At 37.5% G+C, this 25,076-nt stretch overlaps 2 protein-coding genes across 10 annotated transcripts; one reads left to right on the top strand and one right to left on the bottom strand.

The window, feature by feature from the left end:
- Positions 1-58: 58 nt before the first annotated feature.
- NUDT9 (nudix hydrolase 9) lies at positions 59-10,852 on the top strand. 3 transcript variants are annotated; one of them, XM_067297398.1, is made up of 8 exons: positions 59-253; positions 1,682-1,921; positions 3,457-3,552; positions 4,375-4,461; positions 6,064-6,175; positions 6,569-6,715; positions 6,975-7,059; positions 8,451-10,852. In XM_067297398.1, the coding sequence occupies exons 1-8, from the start codon at positions 120-122 to the stop codon at positions 8,624-8,626; spliced, it is 1,077 nt and encodes a 358-aa protein (XP_067153499.1). In that variant the 5' UTR covers positions 59-119; the 3' UTR covers positions 8,627-10,852. The 3 variants fall into 3 exon arrangements, with proteins under 3 accessions (XP_067153499.1, XP_067153500.1, XP_067153501.1); XM_067297400.1 differs by lacking the exon at positions 59-253 and adding an exon at positions 398-617; XM_067297399.1 differs by lacking the exon at positions 4,375-4,461.
- A 64-nt stretch (positions 10,853-10,916) lies between these two features.
- Positions 10,917-23,214, bottom strand: LOC106496673 (uncharacterized PE-PGRS family protein PE_PGRS46-like). Of its 7 annotated transcripts, none has more exons than XM_067297403.1 (19): positions 23,144-23,214; positions 22,560-22,630; positions 22,081-22,122; positions 21,662-21,703; positions 21,243-21,284; positions 20,823-20,864; positions 20,404-20,445; positions 19,986-20,027; positions 18,729-18,770; positions 18,311-18,352; positions 17,474-17,515; positions 16,216-16,257; positions 15,798-15,839; positions 14,959-15,000; positions 14,539-14,580; positions 14,119-14,160; positions 13,932-14,015; positions 12,099-12,142; positions 10,917-11,767 (listed from the first exon to the last, which is right to left on the bottom strand). In XM_067297403.1, exons 1-18 carry the CDS (start codon positions 23,154-23,156, stop codon positions 12,137-12,139), a joined length of 762 nt encoding a protein of 253 aa, XP_067153504.1. In that variant the 5' UTR covers positions 23,157-23,214; the 3' UTR covers positions 10,917-11,767; positions 12,099-12,136. The 7 variants fall into 7 exon arrangements, with proteins under 7 accessions (XP_067153504.1, XP_067153502.1, XP_067153505.1 ...); XM_067297401.1 differs by lacking the exons at positions 15,798-15,839; positions 16,216-16,257; positions 18,311-18,352 and adding exons at positions 16,636-16,677; positions 17,054-17,095; positions 17,893-17,934; XM_067297404.1 differs by lacking the exons at positions 16,216-16,257; positions 18,311-18,352 and adding exons at positions 17,054-17,095; positions 17,893-17,934.
- Positions 23,215-25,076: the final 1,862 nt, after the last annotated feature.

Here is a 25,076-nt window from a genome sequence, read left to right as displayed (position 1 = left end):
GGAGCGGCCGGAACGGGCCGCGCTTGGCCCCTCCCTGCTTCCGGGGGCGGGGCGGGGCGAAGTGCCGCGCTGGCGCCGGCGTCTCGGCCCATTGCCCGGCCAGGAGGGGGGCGGCGGGGATGCGGCTGCTCGGCGGCGCCCTGCGTGCGGTGGCGGAGCCGTGTTTCGCTCGGGCCGTCACCGTGGTTTCCTTCACGGTCACGCTCTCCTCCCTGGCCGCCCGCTGCTGCTGCCGGCTCCGCCCGCCCCTCAGGTACTGCGGCCCGTCGGCGCTGCGGGGCGCGCGGCCCCTGGGCTGAGGGCGCCCGCCCGAGGGAGGCGCCGTGCAGCGCCCGGCTGGGCGGCCCCGTGTGCCGCCCTCTCGGCGGACGCTTGTCGAGGGGGAGCCGTGAGGCGCAGGCACGGTACTGGGTAGCCCAGGCTGCAGTCATCGCCGTTTGACCTGGCGGAAAGCGAAGCAAACCCTCCTTTAGACCGAAGCGACCACAGTTCTTTAAAAAACAAAAAAGCAACGCAACCGTTTCTAGTGTGCTAAGTGAAGTTGCTACCCTATGCAGGAGTACACCTTTCCCCCTTCTTCTAGAGAAAGTTTTCATGAACACAGTGTGGTTCTCGAGGTGAATAGTGTTCTTCAGTACCTCACCAGGGCTCCCAGTGAGCATGACAGCACCTGAGTGTTGCTGCCAGCTGCTTGAGATCTTGGTATATATTTTGCAGAAATGATAGTTTTTCTTACATGCTGGCAGTGACTCCTTACTGATTTGAAAGAAATGCCTCCTCCTAAGATCTCTCAAATATCTTGTTTTTAAAGTACGTTTGTAGATTATAGCCCCATGCTGAAGTCTGGACCTTATCTCCTTTATTTTTGGAATAGTTAAATCTTATTCTGAATATAGAAAGGCCAGTTTCTGTGCTGAAGGAAATCTGTGTAGAGTTCTTAGAAAGCTTGGTTGTCAGATACTGTAACCCAGACAGCTTTTTTGTACTTGATTATTGATTGATATTTGATCTTTCATGGCATTGTAAAATTACTGGATGTCTCAAGGGTTTTTCCCTTTCACTGAAGAAGCTGGCTTGTTCTAGCCTTATTTTAAGTAATTGAAATACCAAATGTGTTGTATGTGGTGCTGTTGTACCTAGTACAGCACAAAATTATGGTTCAGTGCTCATAGCAACCTGTAGAGTTCAGCTGCTTGGGCTTTCCTGGATGCTTCATACTTGCCCTTTATTGGGCTGCCTTTCCCTGTGAGAGCAGGGAGCTTTTTAAGGCTTTGTCAATGTGTTGGTGAAATGCCTACATGGAGAATTAATGCTGAAGGAGGTCTTCCAATGGTATTTCATGGTAAATATTTCTGAGCTGTAACTTTTAAGCAATTGATAACTGTGATCATGGTACTAAACACACTACTGAATGACCATTTGAGTTCTTAGCTTCTCACTTGTGCTAAATATTCATGCCTGTCTAGTAGAACTTGACTAAGCTGCAGATGAAATTCAGAGTTTTTGGTCCTGTGTACACGTTTACATGCCTTCTAAAAGAAGCAATAATATATTTCTTTAGTGTTTTCTTTGAAAACAGTCTGTTCTGCTTTTCATAGTTTAACATTCTGATTTTGAATTAAGTGACATGGTTAATACTTAATGTATGAGTTACTTTTTTTTTGGTGTTTTTTTCTTTCAGTAACTTGTCTCCAGCCCATTGGTCCCATCTTCACTCTCTTAAAATGTTTAACAGTTGTGGTGTGAGTAAGTTCTACCACAGCAAAGCTCTCACCTCCCCGTATCCAGGATCAAATATTGAGCGTAGCCAAGTTCCTGAAGATAAAGTGGACTGGTTGACTGAGTGGAAAGATTATAATCCTGTGGAGTACACTTCAGTCTCTGTTTTGGCTGGACCCAAGTGGGCAGATCCCCAGCTCAGGTGAGCAGAAATGGTGTCCCCTTTCTCTTGTGTAAAGGGAAGAAGGAAATACTTACAAACTAAGTTCATAAGTTCATCAGCTTAAATGATACATCCTTCTACAATGATTTCTGAAAGTAAAGACCTAGAACGCTTGTCAGAACTGAATAGTTTGGGTCAGCTCTGGAAGTCTTGGAGATGTTGTTTTAATGAACCGGTGATTTATGTAAAAAACAACAATGTTATTGGAATAATGAACAGCTATTTATCCTATGTAATGCTGCTTTTCTTTGTTACAAGTAAAATTCTCATAGTCCTTTCTGGTTTGGTTTTTCAATCGCTGTTGACACCAGAGCTGGAATAGTGCTGCGGTGTTAAAGTTGGGAGGAAATTTTCATAATATAGATGTTTATTTTTCAGAGATTTTTCATAGATTGGATGTAAAAAAAAAGAAAAAAAAGTAATGCAGAACTGTAGTTCTTGAGCTGAGCAGTCTGACTCAAGAAATGCAAAAGCTGCAAATGTGTCTACTTCTATTAATTGTGTGTATGTATTCTGTTTCTCAGGGAATGCTAGATGCTTCTTTTCTAGAAGGTTAGATGCCTCTAATGTAACTGGAATTACCACTTAATATAATCATGTGTATGCACAGCTGTATAAAAAAACCCCAAAGATGATGGCACTCTGTTTCAGTCTTACCTTCCTTATTTCCCATTGCTGTGTGAACATATGTTTGCATTTACTGTTAATTGGGTTTCGTATTCTACTGATCGCAGGGCACTCTATTCTCTGGGCTTTTCAGAGCTGGCTATCTTCTACCAAGGCGTAGTAGGGAAAGTGTCAATATCCTCTTACTGGATATGTTCATAATACTTGAAAACGCAGAGTCAGTTTTTAGGTATTAGTGTAATTTCCCAAACTGTGTGGAAAAAGCTAGTCAGTAGCTTGAAACCTGTGATGGTTTGGGAAATGATTTTGGGAAAAGTCTCTCTACAAATGTGCTATGTAGTTTTCAAAGGTGCAAATGGGAGATGGGAACTGAATTCATTTTAAAAGTCAGTGATTGCCTGGCAGCTTGTAACTTTGATAAATCATACCTAATAATACTAATCTGCTCAGTAGAATTGTATTAATAAAGTTTTCAGAACCTCAGCCGTTTGTTTCTGTATACATTTTCAAAAAGTATTGTTAGTTTTTTTAAATTAGTGAAGTTTTTAGCTTTGTCAGATGGATAAAATCCTTTTATATTCTCTAATCTTAACAATAACACCTTTGAAACACTTGTGTAAATGAAAGTGTAGGAAAAAGATGTGTTAAAGACTTTAGAGTGGGCATGCTTATATGTCTGCAGATTTAATTATTGAGAGAGACTGTAGTCAGTAAATGTGGAGACCTTATAGCCAAAGAGAAGGAGGGCCTGATGCTTAAACTCTGGGAAAAACTGGACATTTGCTAAATGGTGGTTGTTGTGGATTTGATTGGCCTTCAAGCTTTTGGGGGCACAGGGATGTTACATTTAATAACTTACCTCTATTAAATTGTTCTTTTCCACACAGTGATAAAAACTTTTCTCCCACATTTAATGAGAGAGATGGAGAAGTGGAGAGGAGGAGTCTGAATGGCTTGTATGTGGTTGAAAATGGGAGGCCTCGGTGAGTGATTTCACTTGCATTTTCATTTCAGTGATGTAGTTCTAGAGCTGTTTCTGGTCTGTATCAGTTTTGGTAGATGCTACCTGTTAGAACAAAATCAAGATGGTCTCCCATAAAAATAGGAAAAATGATGCCTCAACACCAGAAAAATCTTTCTGGAAGAAGCCTGGAGCAGAGAGGCATTTAAAGGTTTCCAGGTAATACAACCCTGATGGTGGGTTGTGGTGAAACTCCTGAAGGAGGAGAGAGCTATAACCCTGTTGACAGTAGGGATATGTTGGTTAAGTTGTGTTTTGCCAACCTGACAAGGCGTTGGGCCCAGCCCTTGTACCACTCGTGTATACTATACCAGAACAGAACTTCCTCCAGCTGACAAATCCTGATGTAACACAGATGCACTCTTATCTGACTTTGATTTTTTTTGTGTGTGATTTGTAAATAATTAAATGCTCTGTGGGTCTGTAGTCTTGTGCCCTGAAAACTACATTACATTAATTCTCACCTGAGGTTTTATATGAACAATGAGAATAACGCGTGATTAGGAGCATCACGAGACAAATCTGGGAATTTACAAAGCAGTTTTGCACTTGTTCTTTCATTGTACTGTCAAACATAGAGGTTGTTAGAGGGGGAAAAAACATTTTTTCTCGCTTGTTCTTGCTCTCATGCTCTCTTGTTCTTTAAAGTGTATGTTGGCACTACGTGTATGTTGCTGTCCTTTTGGTACTTCGATTTGTGCTTCAGCAAAACTGCTTTTTTAGAATGTTTGGAAATGCATATGGGAAAATAGATTCTTTAACAATATGCCACTTTTTATTTCAGAAATCCTGCAGGAAGGACTGGTCTCATAGGCAGAGGATTGTTAGGGCGTTGGGGACCAAATCATGCTGCTGATCCTATTGTAACTAGGTAAGGGACAGATAACTGAAAGGTGATAGGAAGCAGAACAGAAGTATACACACCTTGGTGTTCTACACATCTGTGAACAGGCTTTTACTTGTCACATAGATTTTATGTTGTATGTGCTTATGCATAAGCCCATATGTATCTATGGAGAGATACATAGGTGGAAAATCATAAATTTTTATTTTTGTCTCTGGAAAAGAGTAGGAACTTAATTCATGACAAGCCATCACTTCTGAAATGTTGAGGAAGCTGATTTAAAAAAAAACAGAAATTGTGCTTCAACAGGAATACACTATACAAATAAAATCTTTAGAAATTAATATAAAAATTGGAAGAGGTACATGATATTTTTATGGTGTATGTGTTACATGCCAAAAGGCCTTACACAAGGTATCAAAAATATTTTATCCAAGATTACAGAAATTAGATTTTGTATCTATTAGTGACTCAATTTCAAAATAAATAGTGTGCCTTGATTGCACTGTTGGGAATACTAACTTGGCTTAGGATAGTAGGGGAGGCTGGTTTTGGATGGCCTATTTTTTGTTTAAGTTGAAGTGCTTGTTGTTTTTTGATGATTTTGACTTCAAAATCTGTGTGTGTACACACACACTAAATATACTACACAGAAAATGCAATTGAAATTGCTTAGGTACCAAAGGTGCAAGTTAGGAAATGCCATACTGAAGATGCAACCATGTTGTTAAAAAAAAATCTCAATGCATGTTAATTTTTCTGCTTCCTGAGTCTCCCAGTGCTGCTGCTGCTTTATTTCCTTTAAAGGAAAAGAAATGCTCAGATTTTTTTTTCTCTTCATTCAGATATCTTTTTGCTTTAATTAAAGCAGATCTTTTAAATCCTTTACTGAATGCATTATGACAGATATTTGTCGTTTTCTGTTGGTGCTGAGTGAATGGTTCAGAAGTGGTGCAGTCTAGACTGCTATTTCTTTATAGCAGAAGAGGGTACGATTATCCTCATCTTATGGGTAGGCAAAATAAGTTAGTAGGTAAACCTTCACTGTAAGAGTTGCGGTTGATACAGAGGTGCTGGACCTAGTGATTAAAAATAGCCGCTGCTAGCAATGTGGTTACAAAATTACAGTGGCTGGGCAGTTCCCGCTGCTTTGGCTACAGTGCTGTCTTAGGTTTGTCTATAGTAGTGGTAGGTATAGAACCATCTCACCATTCAAATGTGAGTTTAATCTTAGGCTCATCAACAGAGACTCCACCTCTGTTTCTCTTCACGTGCAAACAAATGTTTGCTTCTCCACTCCGTGTTGCTTTTCTGCTTGGTAGTTATAATTTCTGCTGACCTTTCAGTTGTGAACCTTTTGTTTGACATTGCTGATCTAGGCATCAACAGCTTGGAAAGCACCTGGAAAATGAGGAAAACACTGTCAGTGGACTCATGTGAAAAATTATTTGCTCTGAATTAGATCTTCTGAGACAGCTATCACCTGTCTTCATCCTTGCCTTAGTTCTTGGCTTCGTTTGCCATATAACAACAAATAGTGCAGGAGTCTTGTTGTTAATATTTCGGATCACAATTTGACTTCAGTTTCAAGAAGTATAAAATAATTTGCTTGTTTGTCATCTTCTGCAGGTGGAAGAGGGATAGAAGTGGCAATAAAATAGCTCACCCAGTTACTGGCAAAAACATTCTGCAGTTTGTAGCTATCAAGAGGAGAGACTGTGGGGAGTGGGCCATTCCGGGGGTAAGGACAAAAATAGAACTGTAGACTTCCCCTCTTGTAAGCCATGAGAATGTAACTGGTATGCATGTGGTAAAATTGTGCCTTTTATGAATGACATAATGTTGCAGAGATGACGGGAAATGTTTTGTAAATCATAATGTTTAACCAAAGCATCAGTTATTACATTTTCTTCTATTTCTTCATTACAAGATAGTATTTTTGTTTATTTTTGACCATATTTTTGTTTAATGTAGACATGATCTAATCCATTGCAGTTTCTGAATGACATATATGCTTGCTCTTGACAAATACATTTTGAATTCTGAGTATAATGTAGATGGATGTAATATACAAAGTGCAAGTCAAAAGGAATAATAAATGGAGTCTGAGGGTTACTCTCCTTTTTTCTTTAAGGGGATGGTAGATCCAGGAGAGAAGATTAGTGCTACACTTAAGCGAGAATTTGGTGAAGAGGCCCTGAATTCCTTACAGAAATCACCTAAAGAAAAAGAAGAATTGGAAAAGCAACTACACAGGCTATTCAGCCAGGAACCCTTTGTGGTAAGCTTTTTGTCTTCTGTGATTGCCTTGTGAGCTATCCATGTGACTTTCAGCTACTAGGAAGCTGGAAAAAATGTAGCTCTAGTTAAAAGAATAAGTTGTGATGCTCAGGTTTTTATGATATGTGAAATTGAAGAGGATATTGAAAATTTTATATGGGCTACTGTATCTCTGTATCTGAGGAAAAAGCTTCTTAATCGTTTCAGCTTGTTCACTTCATGTTGTGACATTGAACTTGTTCTGTTTGTTCACTGCTTAGGTGTACAGAGGATACGTGGATGACCCTCGTAATACCGATAATGCCTGGATGGAGACGGAGGCTGTGAACTATCATGATGAATCTGGTGGGTATCTCCACCTATACCTTGAGCTGCTCTTTACTAAAAATATGGTTTTGAAATTAGGACATATGTTAGGCTGAGATTGCCAATGAAAGTGGAGTAACATGGAAGTCAGGTATAAATTTTAGGAATAAGAACAGTGGATGTGAGGAACTCTTCTCTCCGAAGATGCTCAGCCCTGACAGGTTGTTGTTACCATTCCATTTATCTCAGTTCTGAAATAAGGAAAATAAGGACTTGGCATGAAAATGATTTATTTCTGCATAAGCTACTTGTAAATCAATAAACATGTGCCTTTTTATGAAGAGCAAACATTTGACTAGATTTATTTCTTGTTACTGTATTTTGCTTAAGTTGGTTTCATTTCTTTTTTTAATGACTCTGAGGAGGAAGGATATACTGGGATTTTTAAAATTTTTCTTTCAGGAGCTAGAGTGTACTTCAGGAACACTACCTCAGGTCCTTTTCAGATATTGACTACGTTTTTGTGCTTTGTTTTAATTTTCTTCTCAGAGACCCTTTGTCTTTGTTACTCTGCCTTACTTTTCTTTTGTAAATAAGTTGTAATGGGCAAGTTCTTAGATACATCTCTAATCTTGGATTCTCATCTCAAGCTCTTTAGATTAAATCAACCTAGTTAGGTATCTCTTACTTGTAGAAGTTGAACAGTGCATTCATACAAGCACATTTCCACTGTGCTTGGATAGTTTAATAGATACCAGTGGCAATGCTGAAGATGACCTTTGGTTTAACAGCCCCAAGAATTAATGAAGATTTTGTGCCTTGGGTCTTTGTTTCTAATACACATTTGTTTAACATTTGTTAGAGCATTTCTTTGGTTGCTGCCTATGAAAGACTCGGACTCTCTTTGGAAACCAAAGGTTGAAACCTTAGAGCAATTCAAAAGCCTTTGCTGCATCCCTTCCTAAGTGCTATTTTAACTTTTGGGGCTCTGCTAGAGTTTTAGTTAATATGGATTTGCATAAACATATTTTAGTTTCAGAATTCAATGCTTGTCCTGAGAAAGGAAGCACTCAGCCATTAGTTGAAAAAAAAAAAAAATCTGAGTTGGAGGGATTGGTTAAACTGATTGCGGTAGTGAGTGCATGTTGCCATATTGATTTCTAGTAACCTGTCAGGCTACTTTTGTTACCACAGGAGTGGTGGTGAGGAGTTATGGCTCTGCTGTGCAAATTTGCTTTAAAATAGTTAATGTAGGTATGGGAAAGGCTTCTGGTACGGAGTCGGTGAAAAACAATTAGTTTTTATATGAGAAGTAGTTGAAGGTTGCTTATGAAAGAGCTTTGCAGAAAGGAGGAACTGGTCAGATGTGAGAATGAAAAGCAGGAAAGAAGATGTAATAGTATGTCCTAACTCTTTTGTTTTGTGATCAGGTGAGACAATGGATAATTTGCCTCTGGAAGCAGGTGACGATGCTGGGAAAGTGAAGTGGGTTGACATCAGTGAAAAACTCAAGCTGTATGCAAATCATAGCTACTTCATTAAGCTTGTGACTGAGAAACGGGGAGCCCATTGGAGTGAAGATCCTGGTCCTGAGTGTCATGAATAATGTTTCTGAAATTCAAATATAAACTAGAAACAGACACACATAAGGGAAATAGCAATTTTCCAGTGTTTAAACTAACATGACTTTGTCCTGTTTAATGCTAAAAATCAACTAGCAAAACCTCTTCCCTCATTCAAGAGGCAGTGCTACAAATGATATATAATTTTGAGTTTGTGTAAAATGCGTGTGCTGTACAGCTGTGGGCTTATATTCCAGATAAACATCTGGCAGAACTTCTGGCTGCAATGAGACATGATCTATTGGAAGCTTTTAGAAGTCTTAAAGTCTCTTCTTTTGATTTCAACTAGTATGAAATGAGACCAATGTTGAACTGTTATCTTGTTCTCCGTTGTTGTAATTATTTATAGCCAGTTCTTATTATCTCTAGATTTGCATGACAGTGTTTGGATTCTGAGCTGTTCTAGTTCAAAGGCTGGTCACTTTAGCTCTGTATCTCTGCATTGATTGCTTGTCAGGAGGATGAATCATTCAGGGATGTGAGACTTCTAGGATGATGATCTAAGCACATACTGTAATTTAAATGTTACATAATAAAGTGTAGTTTCTTTTGAGTGGTTTCACAAAACTTTTGGGTGTTTTTCTAATTTTAGAGATTAGTTTTCACATTAAATTTTTTCTTGTATACAGTATAGCGGATATTCATATCTGAACGTGTGTCCTACAGTGAATTTTAATAGGAAAGAACCTTAAACAGAAGGTCTCACTGGTTGCTGTCCTGTAGGTATCTCACCATATCTTGTTTGTCCTACTATACAGTTGGATACATTTCTCAGTGCATAAACTGGGAGAATAAGGATTTAAAGCATGTTACCTTTCAGTGAAAGTGAGGTAAAGTTATTCTGTTTAAGACTTTGAATGTTTAGTTACTACAATAATAATCAGTCTTCAAACTCACATCTTGACTCTGCATACAGTTTATGTAGGCACATGCATTGACTAAAACATGAGCCCATGACTGGATACCTTGCTTGTACTTGTATTTTACTTGGTTAAACGCAAGCGCCCTTGCTTGAGTTCACCAGCATTTTAGTGTACGGAGAGACAAGATCAATGGAATTATCACTCATCAGCTCAACTGTGTTAACCAGCTGTGCGCATGCTGCATGTCTGTTAACTTGGAAAGTAAAGCTGGCTCAAAGTGACTTTAACTATTTTACTTGGTATTGGAAGAGGCCATGTATGAAATCAGTTAACTTCACTCTCTTGATGGGGAGCAGCTCTCTTGCTTACCAATATTGACCTCAGAATGTGAAGTTGAACAGTTTAGCTTTTGGACTAGTCCGCTATAACTAATAATTATGAATGTTGGAAGCATTTTGACATATGGTGGACTGAACTTGACTGTGAGTTTGCCTTTCACTGTCTTAATGGCAAAGATCCCTTGCCATAACTTCTAGTGCATGGTAGGACTCACTGTTGCTTTCTAAATACTTCAGTGATCACCCTTAACTTCAGGGCACTGTTTCCTTTCAAAATGCAGTTTCAGCATACAGCATTTTGCCATATAGCTGTTGACCGCTAAGATTCTGTTGATATTCAACTTGAAAAATCCTTTTTAAGACCATGCCTTTTTATCATTTGCTGTTGTGATCTGCTTAGTGATTGTGTATAGTGTACAGGAAGATGGCATGTCTGTGTTTCTCCCCTGTGTTTAAAAAGGTATTTTCTTTGCTTCTATTTAAAAATACTGCTTTTGGAGAGTGTAACTTGATTACTGGCTTTGGATGAGCCACATCAAGAAGTTCATTTCGTTTGCTGTTCCATCCAGCTCTGTGCCACGTTTTGCACAATGCTCATGGTAGTACAGCTGTTTGGGAGGCTGTGGTATAAACAGGATCGCTGGAATGGACTGCATTAAGCTAATCTTCCAAAATGGATTTTTCTTAGGTTTAAGGAATTTGAGTGACTTTTAGTCAAGAGGCACAGGAATTTAAGCTATTTTTGCCATCATCTCTTTAAACCTCAAATGTTCTACAGTGGAGAGCATGCAGACAGGTCAACTTCTTATTTCACTATCATGTTATTTCTTGCTTCATCAGTGTTTTCAGGCATTTATGCTGACAATAGTTGCACAACGTTTCTCCCTGTGTTGTTTTTATTCAAAGTATAATTGCTGTTAATTGTGAGGTACAATGATGAAGTTTTTATGTAGTATCTTCTATATAGTATCAGAGTTGATTACAATAAACTAAAAGTTGTGATTGAAAACTTGTGGCAGAGGGTGGCTGACTGAACTTTGAGCAAACTGTCATTGCCTAGAGCCTTCTTGTATAACACAGTACCGTGAATTCTGAAGCATTGCTGAGATTGTTGGCCACATTCTCCTTAAATAATGATTTTAAGGCTTGCTCCTTTTCAATATCATCCCCCCTCCCAGTTAGATGATGAAATCTGGAGGAGGGTGATAGTCATGGGTACCCTGGGGATGTTGTAATGTTAATAGCTTACTACATGCAAAGAAAAATTTAAGTGTTAAGGCATCTTAATTTTCCTTTCATTCTTTGCTGATCTTTTCTTCCATGTTTAGTTTCATCTAGGACCTTACTAAAACAGCATAAATATTTTATGTTGCTGTATAAGTTTCCATAGGCTTTCCTTATATAAACAGTTTGCTTTAACTTCACAGATAAGATTTGGTGGCTGTTTATGCAAACCCTTTTGTGATGTATCAGCCCTCAGAAACATAGAATGGAGACTTGATAATATCTGGTAGGGAAAGATAAAGACCTGAGAGAGTATGTGTGCAACTCAGAATGGACAAGTTGCATAAGAAACTACCTTCATTTTTCAGCTTAAAAAGTTTCCTTCCCTTTGAACTCCTGGTCTTTGGAAACAGGACCACTGAAATGATGCAGGCATGTGTTTTTTTCTTAAGAAAAGATTAAGAGAAGTAATTTAGTGCTCAGTATTTATTTAAGCTTAAAAAGAATGAAGCAAGGTTTGAAGGACTTGTGCACTGTTGCCCACACACACTCTAGAGGCATGTGTGTGAAGCACAGGAGTTTGTTTATCTGCAGCTTCCAGTGCACTGGAGACGCCAAAAGTGGGAAGGAGTTGTAGAAAATGGCAAATTATCTAGAAGTGGCAGCGTTCTGTAAGAGACTTCATTAACTTTCCAGGTATCTGCAGAACAAGAAAAGAATTGCAGATTAGAATTAATAGGTGCTGTTATTTTAATGTATAATTAATGCATCATATAAAACATGCCACTAGCAGCATAATTGGCTGTTGAAAACGTGACCACACAAGCAAACCCTCTTTGTGTTCCTGGAAGATGAATATGCAGTTAAGGATGGATGAATGTAAGAGGCACTATACTGTGGCATGTCAAGACAGCATGGCTTTTTTCCTTCAGCATTACTGTTTCCAAGGAAGCACTTTACATAATGTGCAATAATAAGGATGAAAACACGAAAAGAAAATAGAATATAAATTCTGAAAGTAGCATACTCACCGAGATGGAAAAACTGCACTGTTTCCATGGCTGGTCTGTTATTTCTGGAAAGAAAAGTTTTTTAACTTAACCCCTGTCAAAAAGCATTTTTTTTTAAAGGGTAAGTGTGCTTGCATGCAAATGTTTGATTGTCCTCTGTTTTAAATAAAGCTTTCTAGTTAGACAGTTTTCTTTGCAGTTGAATGTCTGCTTAGATGGTATGCTTTACAGAATGCAATTTCTTCATGCAAATCACAGTGCCTACAATAATCTGGCCTTGATGCCTGTTTGGGTCCTGAAGCTTATTGCATAGTTATAATATTGAAATTTAGAACAAGGCAAATGGAGCTGCATTTTTTTGTTAGGAAAGTTCTCTGCAATATGGTAATTTTTTTTATTATGGATGATGTTAGCTTTTATACTAAATCAGTTAGATTTGTTAGAAAACTTTTGGTATGTATGGTGGTAGAGAATGTCATTTTTTTTTCCCCCCTTCTCTCCCCTTACTTCTCCCACCTATTACTGCTCTCATTTTTGTCTTAAACTACTTTCTTAAATATCTAGAAGATACCTAGTCTTGCCTCAAGGATTGGGATACCCTAAAGACAAATGTTCAAAGAATATCCGTGGAATAGTATGAGGAGTATGAATTCTGAGAGAACTTTAGCTAACTTTTTCCTAACAGAAGAAATACAAGTGTTCATATGAAAGCCACTGTTACCTCTTAGAGCTAGAAATGTGACAATTGGAAAGCAAAGAAGTTTACTCTGATTAATCTCTTGGTTAGGAGTAGTTCAAGAAGTAAATAGCACAACTAATGTCATTAAGGCATCAAAATATTTAATAGTACAATCGTAATTGTTTTGATGACATAAAGTGAAAAAAGGCTTTGCTAAAAGGCAACATTTGGAATGATTTACTCAAATTGTGTTTTAACTCTTCCGAAGTCCTCACAGTTGTCTAAAATGTAGTGGTAATTAAGACATTTCTTCAGAATGCACAGTATCTCATATATTTGGCTTGATAGGCCTGTGTCTTAGTAGTATCAATGCTTTGTTAATTTTTAAGCCTGGCATTTAATGCATTTGAGGAGTTGTCTTCCCAGTGATGTCTGGCTTTAGTATTGTTGTACACATGAGTTGCATTAAAAAATGACTGGTGCCTTACTGGAAATGGAATCAGTTGGTGTGGATTAGGGGGGAGAAAAAATATTCTAATCCAGTAAATTAAATTTCTGCTGCAAGTTAAATTTACTCCATGAGTATAAATACGGAATATCAGATTTTTATAGGTACATAGAGATGAGAATCAGGCTTATAACACTAAATATTTTAAAATGCAATTCCAGGAGTGCTATCTATATTAAGGGCACTGATTTCACTATAACGCTGAGAAGCTGCTTCCTAGAAGGTTAGTAACCTTATTTGGGGAAGATGGTGACCACCTTTCTCAGACACAGAAAAAATAATTCCATGATTGTTGAGGTTTCTGACTTCTTACCCCAATTATCAAATAAACAGAAAACATTGTAATGACAAGGGTAGTTGTTTCAGCATTCTATAGCTGTTAGTCCAAAGTGGACCTAAAATGGAGTAAAAATTATGGACATAGTTTTCCTATCTAGTCTTGTAAGATAGGCCAAAGAGAAGAATTTAGATGCAGTTTTGTTGAATATACGGAATTCAGATGTAAAAGTTCCCCAAGGCTTAAAAGATAACTTAAATTGCAGTCCCTCCCAATTCCCTTCTATGCTAATTTGTCATTCAGAGGATGCTCTCGCAGTGTCACTGTTGGAGTGCTACCTGGCTACATGTAGCAGTCTTTTGTCCCCTTGTACCATAAAATAGCTATTACCTTCAACCGCAGCAAAGACAACACTCCGCCGAGAAGGCCTCTAGATGGAGAGCCTGCTGAGAGCCGAGCACGTCTGCCTGTGCCCTGTAAAATCCAAGTTTTGCGTCAATATTTTTAAATTAAGTACCAAAAATAAACAGTTAAACATAAATTTTAGAACTAGTGGAATAATAAACAGGAGGCTTACCGATGAACGGCCCAAAGCAGAACTTGCAACACCACCATTCAGCTGTAGAAAAGAGAATTTGTTTCTTTTAAGGTAAGGCGTATTTCATCCTGCTTGTACAAATGTTATCAAGTACTTTACTGTGATTTTGATCTTTTTTTGTCCCGTTAGAAAGCAGTTGTGTCAGAAAAGGGAGCTTGCTGTTCTTCAGTGTCTGGAAGATTGTCAGCTGAAGTCAGCAATGAAAAAATTCGGGCCCTGTTGATAGCCTGGGTATGATCTTGTTACTGGTGCTTATAATTTGTTTCTTATTTTCTTTGAAGCTTGAGGGCTTAATCTTAAATTATAAATTTATAATGGGAATAAGATAAACACAAGTACCAAAAATAAACAGTTAAACCTAAATTTTAGACCTAGTGGAATAATAAACAGGAGGCTTACCGGTGAACGGCCCAAAGCAGAACTTGCAAGACCACCATTCAGCTGTAGAAAAGAGAATTTGTTTCTTTTAAGGTAAGGCGTATTTCATCCTGCTTGTACAAATGTTATCAAGTACTTTACTGTGATTTTGATCTTTTTTTGTCCCGTTAGAAAGCAGTTGTGTCAGAAAAGGGAGCTTGCTGTTCTTCAGTGTCTGGAAGATTGTCAGCTGAAGTCAGCAATGAAAAAATTCGGGCCCTGTTGATAGCCTGGGTATGATCTTGTTACTGGTGCTTATAATTTGTTTCTTATTTTCTTTGAAGCTTGAGGGCTTATTCTTAAATTATAAATTTATAATGGGAATAAGATAAACACAAGTACCAAAAATAAACAGTTAAACCTAAATTTTAGACCTAGTGGAATAATAAACAGGAGGCTTACCGGTAAACCGCCCGAAAGAGAACTTGTAAGACCACCAACCAGCTATAGAAAAGAGAATTTGTTTCTTTTAAGGTAAGGCGTATTTCATCCTGCTTGTACAAATGTTATCAAGTACTTTACTGTGATTTTGATCTTTTTTGTCCCGTTAGAAAGCAGTTGTGTCAGAAAAGGGAGCTTGCTGTTCTTCAGTGTCTGGAAGATTGTCAGCTGAAGTCAGCAATGAAAAAATTCGGGCCCTGTTGATAGCCTGGGTATGATCTTGTTACTGGTGCTTATAATTTGTTTCTTATTTTCTTTGAAGCTTGAGGGCTTAATCTTAAATTATAAATTTATAATGGGAATAAGATAAACACAAGTACCAAAAATAAACAGTTAAACCTAAATTTTAGACCTAGTGGAATAATAAACAGGAGGCTTACCGGTAAACCGCCCAAAGCAGAACTTGCAACACCACCATTCAGCTATAGAAAAGAGAATTTGTTTCTTTTAAGGTAAGGCGTATTTCATCCTGCTTGTACAAATGTTATCAAGTACTTTACTGTGATTTTGATCTTTTTTTGTCCCGTTAGAAAGCAGTTGTGTCAGAAAAGGGAGCTTGCTGTTCTTCAGTGTCTGGAAGATTGTCAGCTGAAGTCAGCAATGAAAAGATTCAGGCCCTGTTGATAGCCTGGGTATGATCTTGTTACTGGTGCTTATAATTTGTTTCTTATTTTCTTTGAAGCTTGAGGGCTTAATCTTAAATTATAAATTTATAATGGGAATAAGATAAACACAAGTACCAAAAATAAACAGTTAAACCTAAATTTTAGACCTAGTGGAATAATAAACAGGAGGCTTACCGCTGAATCGCCCGAAAGAGAACTTGTAAGACCACCAACCAGCTATAGAAAAGAGAATTTGTTTCTTAAGGTAAGGCGTATTTCATCCTGCTTGTACAAATGTTATCAAGTACTTTACTGTGATTTTGATCTTTTTTTGTCCCGTTAGAAAGCAGTTGTGTCAGAAAAGGGAGCTTGCTGTTCTTCAGTGTCTGGAAGATTGTCAGCTGAAGTCAGCAATGAAAAGATTCAGGCCCTGTTGATAGCCTGGGTATGATCTTGTTACTGGTGCTTATAATTTGTTTCTTATTTTCTTTGAAGCTTGAGGGCTTAATCTTAAATTATAAATTTATAATGGGAATAAGATAAACACAAGTACCAAAAATAAACAGTTAAACCTAAATTTTAGACCTAGTGGAATAATAAACAGGAGGCTTACCGGTAAACCGCCCAAAGCAGAACTTGCAACACCACCGTTCAGCTATAGAAAAGAGAATTTGTTTCTTTTAAGGTAAGGCGTATTTCATCCTGCTTGTACAAATGTTATCAAGTACTTTACTGTGATTTTGATCTTTTTTTGTCCTGTTAGAAAGCAGTTGTGTCAGAAAAGGGAGCTTGCTGTTCTTCAGTGTCTGGAAGATTGTCAGCTGAAGTCAGCAATGAAAAAAATTCGGGCCCTGTTGATAGCCTGGGTATGATCTTGTTACTGGTGCTTATAATTCGTTTCTTATTTTCTTTGAAGCTTGAGGGCTTAATCTTAAATTATAAATTTATAATGGGAATAAGATAAACACAAGTACCAAAAATAAACAGTTAAACCTAATTTTAGACCTAGTGGAATAATAAACAGGAGGCTTACCGGTGAACGGCCCAAAGCAGAACTTGCAAGACCACCAACCAGCTATAGAAAAGAGAATTTGTTTCTTAAGGTAAGGCGTATTTCATCCTGCTTGTACAAATGTTATCAAGTACTTTACTGTGATTTTGATCTTTTTTTGTCCCGTTAGAAAGCAGTTGTGTCAGAAAAGGGAGCTTGCTGTTCTTCAGTGTCTGGAAGATTGTCAGCTGAAGTCAGCAATGAAAAGATTCAGGCCCTGTTGATAGCCTGGGTATGATCTTGTTACTGGTGCTTATAATTTGTTTCTTTTTTTCTTTGAAGCTTGAGGGCTTAATCTTAAATTATAAATTTATAATGGAAATAACATAAACACAAGTACCAAAAATAAACAGTTAAACCTAAATTTTAGACCTAGTGGAATAATAAACAGGAGGCTTACCGGTAAACCGCCCAAAGCAGAACTTGCAACACCACCGTTCAGCTATAGAAAAGAGAATTTGTTTCTTTTAAGGTAAGGCGTATTTCATCCTGCTTGTACAAATGTTATCAAGTACTTTACTGTGATTTTGATCTTTTTTTGTCCCGTTAGAAAGCAGTTGTGTCAGAAAAGGGAGCTTGCTGTTCTTCAGTGTCTGGAAGATTGTCAGCTGAAGTCAGCAATGAAAAAATTCAAGCCCTGTTGATAGCCTGGGTATGATCTTGTTACTGGTGCTTATAATTTGTTTCTTATTTTCTTTGAAGCTTGAGGGCTTAATCTTAAATTATAAATTTATAATGGGAATAAGATAAACACAAGTACCAAAAATAAACAGTTAAACCTAAATTTTAGACCTAGTGGAATAATAAACAGGAGGCTTACCGGTAAACCGCCCAAAAGAGAACTTGCAACATCACCATTTGCCTATAGAAAAGAGAATTTGTTTCTTAAGGTAAGGCGTATTTCATCCTGCTTGTACAAATGTTATCAAGTACTTTACTGTGATTTTGATCTTTTTTTGTCCCGTTAGAAAGCAGTTGTGTCAGAAAAGGGAGCTTGCTGTTCTTCAGTGTCTGGAAGATTGTCAGCTGAAGTCAGCAATGAAAAAAATTCGGGCCCTGTTGATAGCCTGGGTATGATCTTGTTACTGGTGCTTATAATTTGTTTCTTATTTTCTTTGAAGCTTGAGGGCTTAATCTTAAATTATAAATTTATAATGGGAATAAGATAAACACAAGTACCAAAAATAAACAGTTAAACCTAAATTTTAGACCTAGTGGAATAATAAACAGGAGGCTTACCGCTGAATCGCCCGAAAGAGAACTTGTAAGACCACCAACCAGCTATAGAAAAGAGAATTTGTTTCTTAAGGTAAGGCGTATTTCATCCTGCTTGTACAAATGTTATCAAGTACTTTACTGTGATTTTGATCTTTTTTTGTCCCGTTAGAAAGCAGTTGTGTCAGAAAAGGGAGCTTGCTGTTCTTCAGTGTCTGGAAGATTGTCAGCTGAAGTCAGCAATGAAAAAAATTCAGGCCCTGTTGATAGCCTGGGTATGATCTTGTTACTGGTGCTTATAATTTGTTTCTTATTTTCTTTGAAGCTTGAGGGCTTAATCTTAAATTATAAATTTATAATGGGAATAAGATAAACACAAGTACCAAAAATAAACAGTTAAACCTAATTTTAGACCTAGTGGAATAATAAACAGGAGGCTTACCGCTGAATCGCCCGAAAGAGAACTTGTAAGACCACCAACCAGCTATAGAAAAGAGAATTTGTTTCTTAAGGTAAGGCGTATTTCATCCTGCTTGTACAAATGTTATCAAGTACTTTACTGTGATTTTGATCTTTTTTTGTCCCGTTAGAAAGCAGTTGTGTCAGAAAAGGGAGCTTGCTGTTCTTCAGTGTCTGGAAGATTGTCAGCTGAAGTCAGCAATGAAAAAATTCGGGCCCTGTTGATAGCCTGGGTATGATCTTGTTACTGGTGCTTATAATTTGTTTCTTATTTTCTTTGAAGCTTGAGGGCTTAATCTTAAATTATAAATTTATAATGGGAATAAGATAAACACAAGTACCAAAAATAAACAGTTAAACCTAAATTTTAGACCTAGTGGAATAATAAACAGGAGGCTTACCGGTAAACCGCCCAAAAGAGAACTTAGAAGACCACCAACCACCTATAGAAAAGAGAATTTGTTTCTTTTAAGGTAAGGCGTATTTCATCCTGCTTGTACAAATGTTATCAAGTACTTTACTGTGATTTTGATCTTTTTTTGTCCCGTTAGAAAGCAGTTGTGTCAGAAAAGGGAGCTTGCTGTTCTTCAGTGTCTGGAAGATTGTCAGCTGAAGTCAGCAATGAAAAAATTCGGGCCCTGTTGATAGCCTGGGTATGATCTTGTTACTGGTGCTTATAATTTGTTTCTTTTTTTCTTTGAAGCTTGAGGGCTTAATCTTAAGTTATAAATTTATAATGGGAATAAGATAAACACAAGTACCAAAAATAAACAGTTAAACCTAATTTTAGACCTAGTGGAATAATAAACAGGAGGCTTACCGGTAAACCGCCCAAAGCAGAACTTGCAACACCACCATTCAGCTATAGAAAAGAGAATTTGTTTCTTTTAAGGTAAGGCGTATTTCATCCTGCTTGTACAAATGTTATCAAGTACTTTACTGTGATTTTGATCTTTTTTTGTCCCGTTAGAAAGCAGTTGTGTCAGAAAAGGGAGCTTGCTGTTCTTCAGTGTCTGGAAGATTGTCAGCTGAAGTCAGCAATGAAAAAATTCGGGCCCTGTTGATAGCCTGGGTATGATCTTGTTACTGGTGCTTATAATTTGTTTCTTATTTTCTTTGAAGCTTGAGGGCTTAATCTTAAATTATAAATTTATAATGGGAATAAGATAAGCACAAGTACCAAAAATAAACAGTTAAACCTAAATTTTAGACCTAGTGGAATAATAAACAGGAGGCTTACCGCTGAATCGCCCGAAAGAGAACTTGTAAGACCACCAACCAGCTATAGAAAAGAGAATTTGTTTCTTAAGGTAAGGCGTATTTCATCCTGCTTGTACAAATGTTATCAAGTACTTTACTGTGATTTTGATCTTTTTTTGTCCCGTTAGAAAGCAGTTGTGTCAGAAAAGGGAGCTTGCTGTTCTTCAGTGTCTGGAAGATTGTCAGCTGAAGTCAGCAATGAAAAAATTCGGGCCCTGTTGATAGCCTGGGTATGATCTTGTTACTGGTGCTTATAATTTGTTTCTTATTTTCTTTGAAGCTTGAGGGCTTAATCTTAAATTATAAATTTATAATGGGAATAAGATAAACACAAGTACCAAAAATAAACAGTTAAACCTAAATTTTAGACCTAGTGGAATAATAAACAGGAGGCTTACCGGTAAACCGCCCAAAAGAGAACTTGCAACATCACCATTTGCCTATAGAAAAGAGAATTTGTTTCTTAAGGTAAGGCGTATTTCATCCTGCTTGTACAAATGTTATCAAGTACTTTACTGTGATTTTGATCTTTTTTTGTCCCGTTAGAAAGCAGTTGTGTCAGAAAAGGGAGCTTGCTGTTCTTCAGTGTCTGGAAGATTGTCAGCTGAAGTCAGCAATGAGAAAAATTCAAGCCCTGTTGATAGCCTGGGTATGATCTTGTTACTGGTGCTTATAATTTGTTTCTTTTTTTCTTTGAAGCTTGAGGGCTTAATCTTAAATTATAAATTTATAATGGGAATAAGATAAGCACAAGTACCAAAAATAAACAGTTAAACCTAATTTTAGACCTAGTGGAATAATAAACAGGAGGCTTACCGCTGAATCGCCCGAAAGAGAACTTGTAAGACCACCAACCAGCTATAGAAAAGAGAATTTGTTTCTTAAGGTAAGGCGTATTTCATCCTGCTTGTACAAATGTTATCAAGTACTTTACTGTGATTTTGATCTTTTTTTGTCCCGTTAGAAAGCAGTTGTGTCAGAAAAGGGAGCTTGCTGTTCTTCAGTGTCTGGAAGATTGTCAGCTGAAGTCAGCAATGAAAAAAATTCAGGCCCTGTTGATAGCCTGGGTATGATCTTGTTACTGGTGCTTATAATTTGTTTCTTATTTTCTTTGAAGCTTGAGGGCTTAATCTTAAATTATAAATTTATAATGGGAATAAGATAAACACAAGTACCAAAAATAAACAGTTAAACCTAAATTTTAGACCTAGTGGAATAATAAACAGGAGGCTTACCGGTAAACCGCCCAAAAGAGAACTTAGAAGACCACCAACCACCTATAGAAAAGAGAATTTGTTTCTTTTAAGGTAAGGCATATTTCATCCTGCTTGTACAAATGTTATCAAGTACTTTACTGTGATTTTGATCTTTTTTTGTCCCGTTAGAAAGCAGTTGTGTCAGAAAAGGGAGCTTGCTGTTCTTCAGTGTCTGGAAGATTGTCAGCTGAAGTCAGCAATGAAAAAAATTCAGGCCCTGTTGATAGCCTGGGTATGATCTTGTTACTGGTGCTTATAATTTGTTTCTTATTTTCTTTGAAGCTTGAGGGCTTAATCTTAAATTATAAATTTATAATGGGAATAACATAAACACAAGTACCAAAGTAAACAGTTAAACCTAAATTTTAGACCTAGTGGAATAATAAACAGGAGGCTTACCGGTAAACCGCCCAAAAGAGAACTTGCAACATCACCATTTGCCTATAGAAAAGAGAATTTGTTTCTTAAGGTAAGGCGTATTTCATCCTGCTTGTACAAATGTTATCAAGTACTTTACTGTGATTTTGATCTTTTTTTGTCCCGTTAGAAAGCAGTTGTGTCAGAAAAGGGAGCTTGCTGTTCTTCAGTGTCTGGAAGATTGTCAGCTGAAGTCAGCAATGAAAAAAATTCAGGCCCTGTTGATAGCCTGGGTATGATCTTGTTACTGGTGCTTATAATTTGTTTCTTATTTTCTTTGAAGCTTGAGGGCTTAATCTTAAATTATAAATTTATAATGGGAATAAGATAAACACAAGTACCAAAAATAAACAGTTAAACCTAAATTTTAGACCTAGTGGAATAATAAACAGGAGGCTTACCGCTGAATCGCCCGAAAGAGAACTTGTAAGACCACCAACCAGCTATAGAAAAGAGAATTTGTTTCTTAAGGTAAGGCGTATTTCATCCTGCTTGTACAAATGTTATCAAGTACTTTACTGTGATTTTGATCTTTTTTTGTCCCGTTAGAAAGCAGTTGTGTCAGAAAAGGGAGCTTGCTGTTCTTCAGTGTCTGGAAGATTGTCAGCTGAAGTCAGCAATGAAAAAAATTCAGGCCCTGTTGATAGCCTGGGTATGATCTTGTTACTGGTGCTTATAATTTGTTTCTTATTTTCTTTGAAGCTTGAGGGCTTAATCTTAAATTATAAATTTATAATGGGAATAACATAAACACAAGTACCAAAAATAAACAGTTAAACCTAAATTTTAGACCTAGTGGAATAATAAACAGGAGGCTTACCGGTAAACCGCCCAAAGCAGAACCTGCAAGATCACCAACCAGCTGTAGGAAAGAGAATTTGTTTCTTTTAAGGTAAGGCGTATTTCATCCTGCTTGTACAAATGTTATCAAGTACTTTACTGTGATTTTGATCTTTTTTTGTCCCATTAGAAAGCAGTTGTGTCAGAAAAGGGAGCTTGCTGTTCTTCAGTGTCTGGAAGATTGTCAGCTGAAGTCAGCAATGAAAAAATTCGGGCCCTGTTGATAGCCTGGGTATGATCTTGTTACTGGTGCTTATAATTTGTTTCTTATTTTCTTTGAAGCTTGAGGGCTTAATCTTAAATTATAAATTTATAATGGGAATAACAAACACATTTCAGCTTGTACCAAAGAAATTAATATTTTTAAGGACAGTCTGTCAGCCAAATATTTGATTTCCAGTTTAGAGTGTTAAGATTTCTCACATCTGATGCCTATTTAGTTTCTTGTTCAGTACTTACTGGTAGTGGGAGAGCAAAGGAAATACTCAGAAGACAAGAAAGCAACAGGAATTGCCTTTTGATAGAGACACCTGTGGAGTAAGTTGAAAACAGAGTTACAACTTATTGTTTTGGCAAAAGGAGAGATCTAAGGGAGTATGGTGCTCTTCTCAGTGTAGAGAGAATGGAAAATCAGGCAGCAGGAGCTGTATTCCTAGTTCTGAAAGTGGCTTGTGATGTGACCTTAATTATGTCATCTCTGTATCTTGTTTGCTCACATGCATAGTCAGGATAACTCATTATGGGATAAAGCTTGTTTTGCTTCTGCTTTCTGCTGCCTAGCCTGTGCTTTGATTGAGATACTGTCTGCGTTTTTTCCCTCACTATTTTTCTTTAATTTTACTCTTTCCTAACAATGCCTATGGAAGCCATTTGCAATTTTTTCTTTTAAACTAGGAATAACAGAACATCCATTGGTATTTTTTGGATAGCTCTAACATGCTTGTTTCTCCTTCCCCTTCACATACATACAGTATACAGCCATGCCAAAAATAATTTATATTTTTGAAATTTACTCCAGATAACACTCAAGCATTTTGTATTACCTTTGATTTGCATGTTGAACAGCTGGGTGGTGGATCAGACCAGAAGTTAGCCGGCTCCAGTGATATCGTTGTGTGAATGACTGGTGTGTGTGTGTATATATATATATATAGGGTTTCCAGTACTGTGGCTTAAATCAGAAAACCACAAGATGTCATGCATCATACCTTCTTAAGACCCACTGGAGATTTAGTTTAATTACTTTTCATCTGATAAAGCAGCCGGATTATTTTATGATTCCTACTAATCTTTGGACGATTGACAGTTTTGGCAATGGAAATGTATGTGTGTTATGAAAGGAATGTTTATTTTATCTTTCTCAAGATAGATACCCTTCTGATCATAGGATTCTGCGCTTTAGGGCTGCTGTGCAAGTGCTTTTGTGATAACAAAGGTTAGAATGCTGAAATTGCTAACTGAGAAGACGAATTAAAACTTCAAAAATAAGCTCAGTTTTCCTGAACAAATGTGATGTTGTGAATTAAAGTCACTAATTTGTGAGGCAAGCTGTATGCCAGCAGTGTATTTGCAGTCTGAGCTGCATTTTCTTAAGTCTGAATATACTTGGGTTAAGCAAAAGATATTCAGAAACAAAGGCTCTGAAGAATATGTTTTCAGTTACAGTATTTGCTTCGTCCTTCTGTGATATTTTAATAGAAGAGGCTTAATTGGTAATTTAAGATTAAATGGATACATTATCTGGGAGAATCTTGCAGGATGGAATTAGCAAAAGTTTTTATCTTAAATCTATTCCAGACCATTGACATCAGCAGCTCAACACTGTGATCTTTTTTCTTTTTCAAAATATTTTCGAGGGTGTTAATACATCCTTGTTGGATCGCATCTTTGCTGTCCCCATAATCGATAAGGATGCAAGATGAAGTCCAAAATGTATTACAAAGTTTCCTATTTTACTGCCTTGAAGGCAGCATAGTAGATAACTGTTGTAAAGCACCAGAATGAAAGGGAAGCAAGAACAAAAGATTGTATTTTAAAGGGTTTTCTCTTATAGTGTATAGCTTTTGTGTTTTGGAAGTTTATTGACTCATCTGAAAGTCTTCATCCTCAAAGCAACCGTCTAATGTGCATAAATGGAAAATGTGCATAAATTCTAATCTGCTCTTTGCCTGTTTGGTATGTGAAATGGTGTCAAGGGGGGAAAATGTCATCTGGGGTTCCTAGTGTAAGGATTTTTTTCCAGGCCTGTCTTCAGGCAAAGCTGTGTTTTGTAACAAGCTGAAATTGCGACCCTGCATCTGTTAGGGTCCATGGAGTCAGAATCCACTGGAGACTGTGGCAGTCTCCCGTATTTCCTCCTTTGTCTGTCATGTGGCTGTGCAGGTGGATTAAACCTAACAAAAATGCAGCTGAAATCAGGTAGTGGGAACAGCACAGGGAATTTCAAAAGGAGATTCAGATTGCCAAGCTGGTGAAAAGAAATAAGCAAACTTCCCTTTGGCAGCTGTATCCTTTTGATTTGCTAATGTTGGATCAGATCCTTGTACCCCTATGCATGCGGAGGACCCGCTTAAACTGAGCAATTTCAGTGGAACAGCTTACTGGGAAACTGCTTTTCTGTGCTGCTTGCTGGAAACCAGATATTGTGCTGCCTTCACTAATGCTGAGGAGTTCCTACTCCAGACAGTTATTGAGGGCAAGATAGTGCTGAATATTATGTGTTATTTTTAATAATTTTGCTCAGAATCTTAAGGCATGAGGAGAATAACCATAATGGTGCATGCGACTTAGCCAAGGCCTGTATTTTATATCAAAGATTGCTGTATACATTTTTGAGGAATAAGCTGGTTTGTGGTGTTTGTGATGTTTAATTTGTTCTTTAGCCTTACAAAATACTGCTATTTTCTGTTAAACCTATTCTACTGCTTTTTTTTAATGCACAACTAAGTTCATGCTTGCCTTGAGAGTTGACTGTCC

The sequence above is a fragment of the Apteryx mantelli genome, chromosome 5 (assembly GCF_036417845.1).
Source record: "Apteryx mantelli isolate bAptMan1 chromosome 5, bAptMan1.hap1, whole genome shotgun sequence".
In the NCBI taxonomy this organism is placed as follows: domain Eukaryota; kingdom Metazoa; phylum Chordata; class Aves; order Apterygiformes; family Apterygidae; genus Apteryx; species Apteryx mantelli.
The sequence above is the reverse complement of the archived record's forward strand: the minus strand, read 5'-3'. Positions and strand labels throughout refer to the sequence as shown.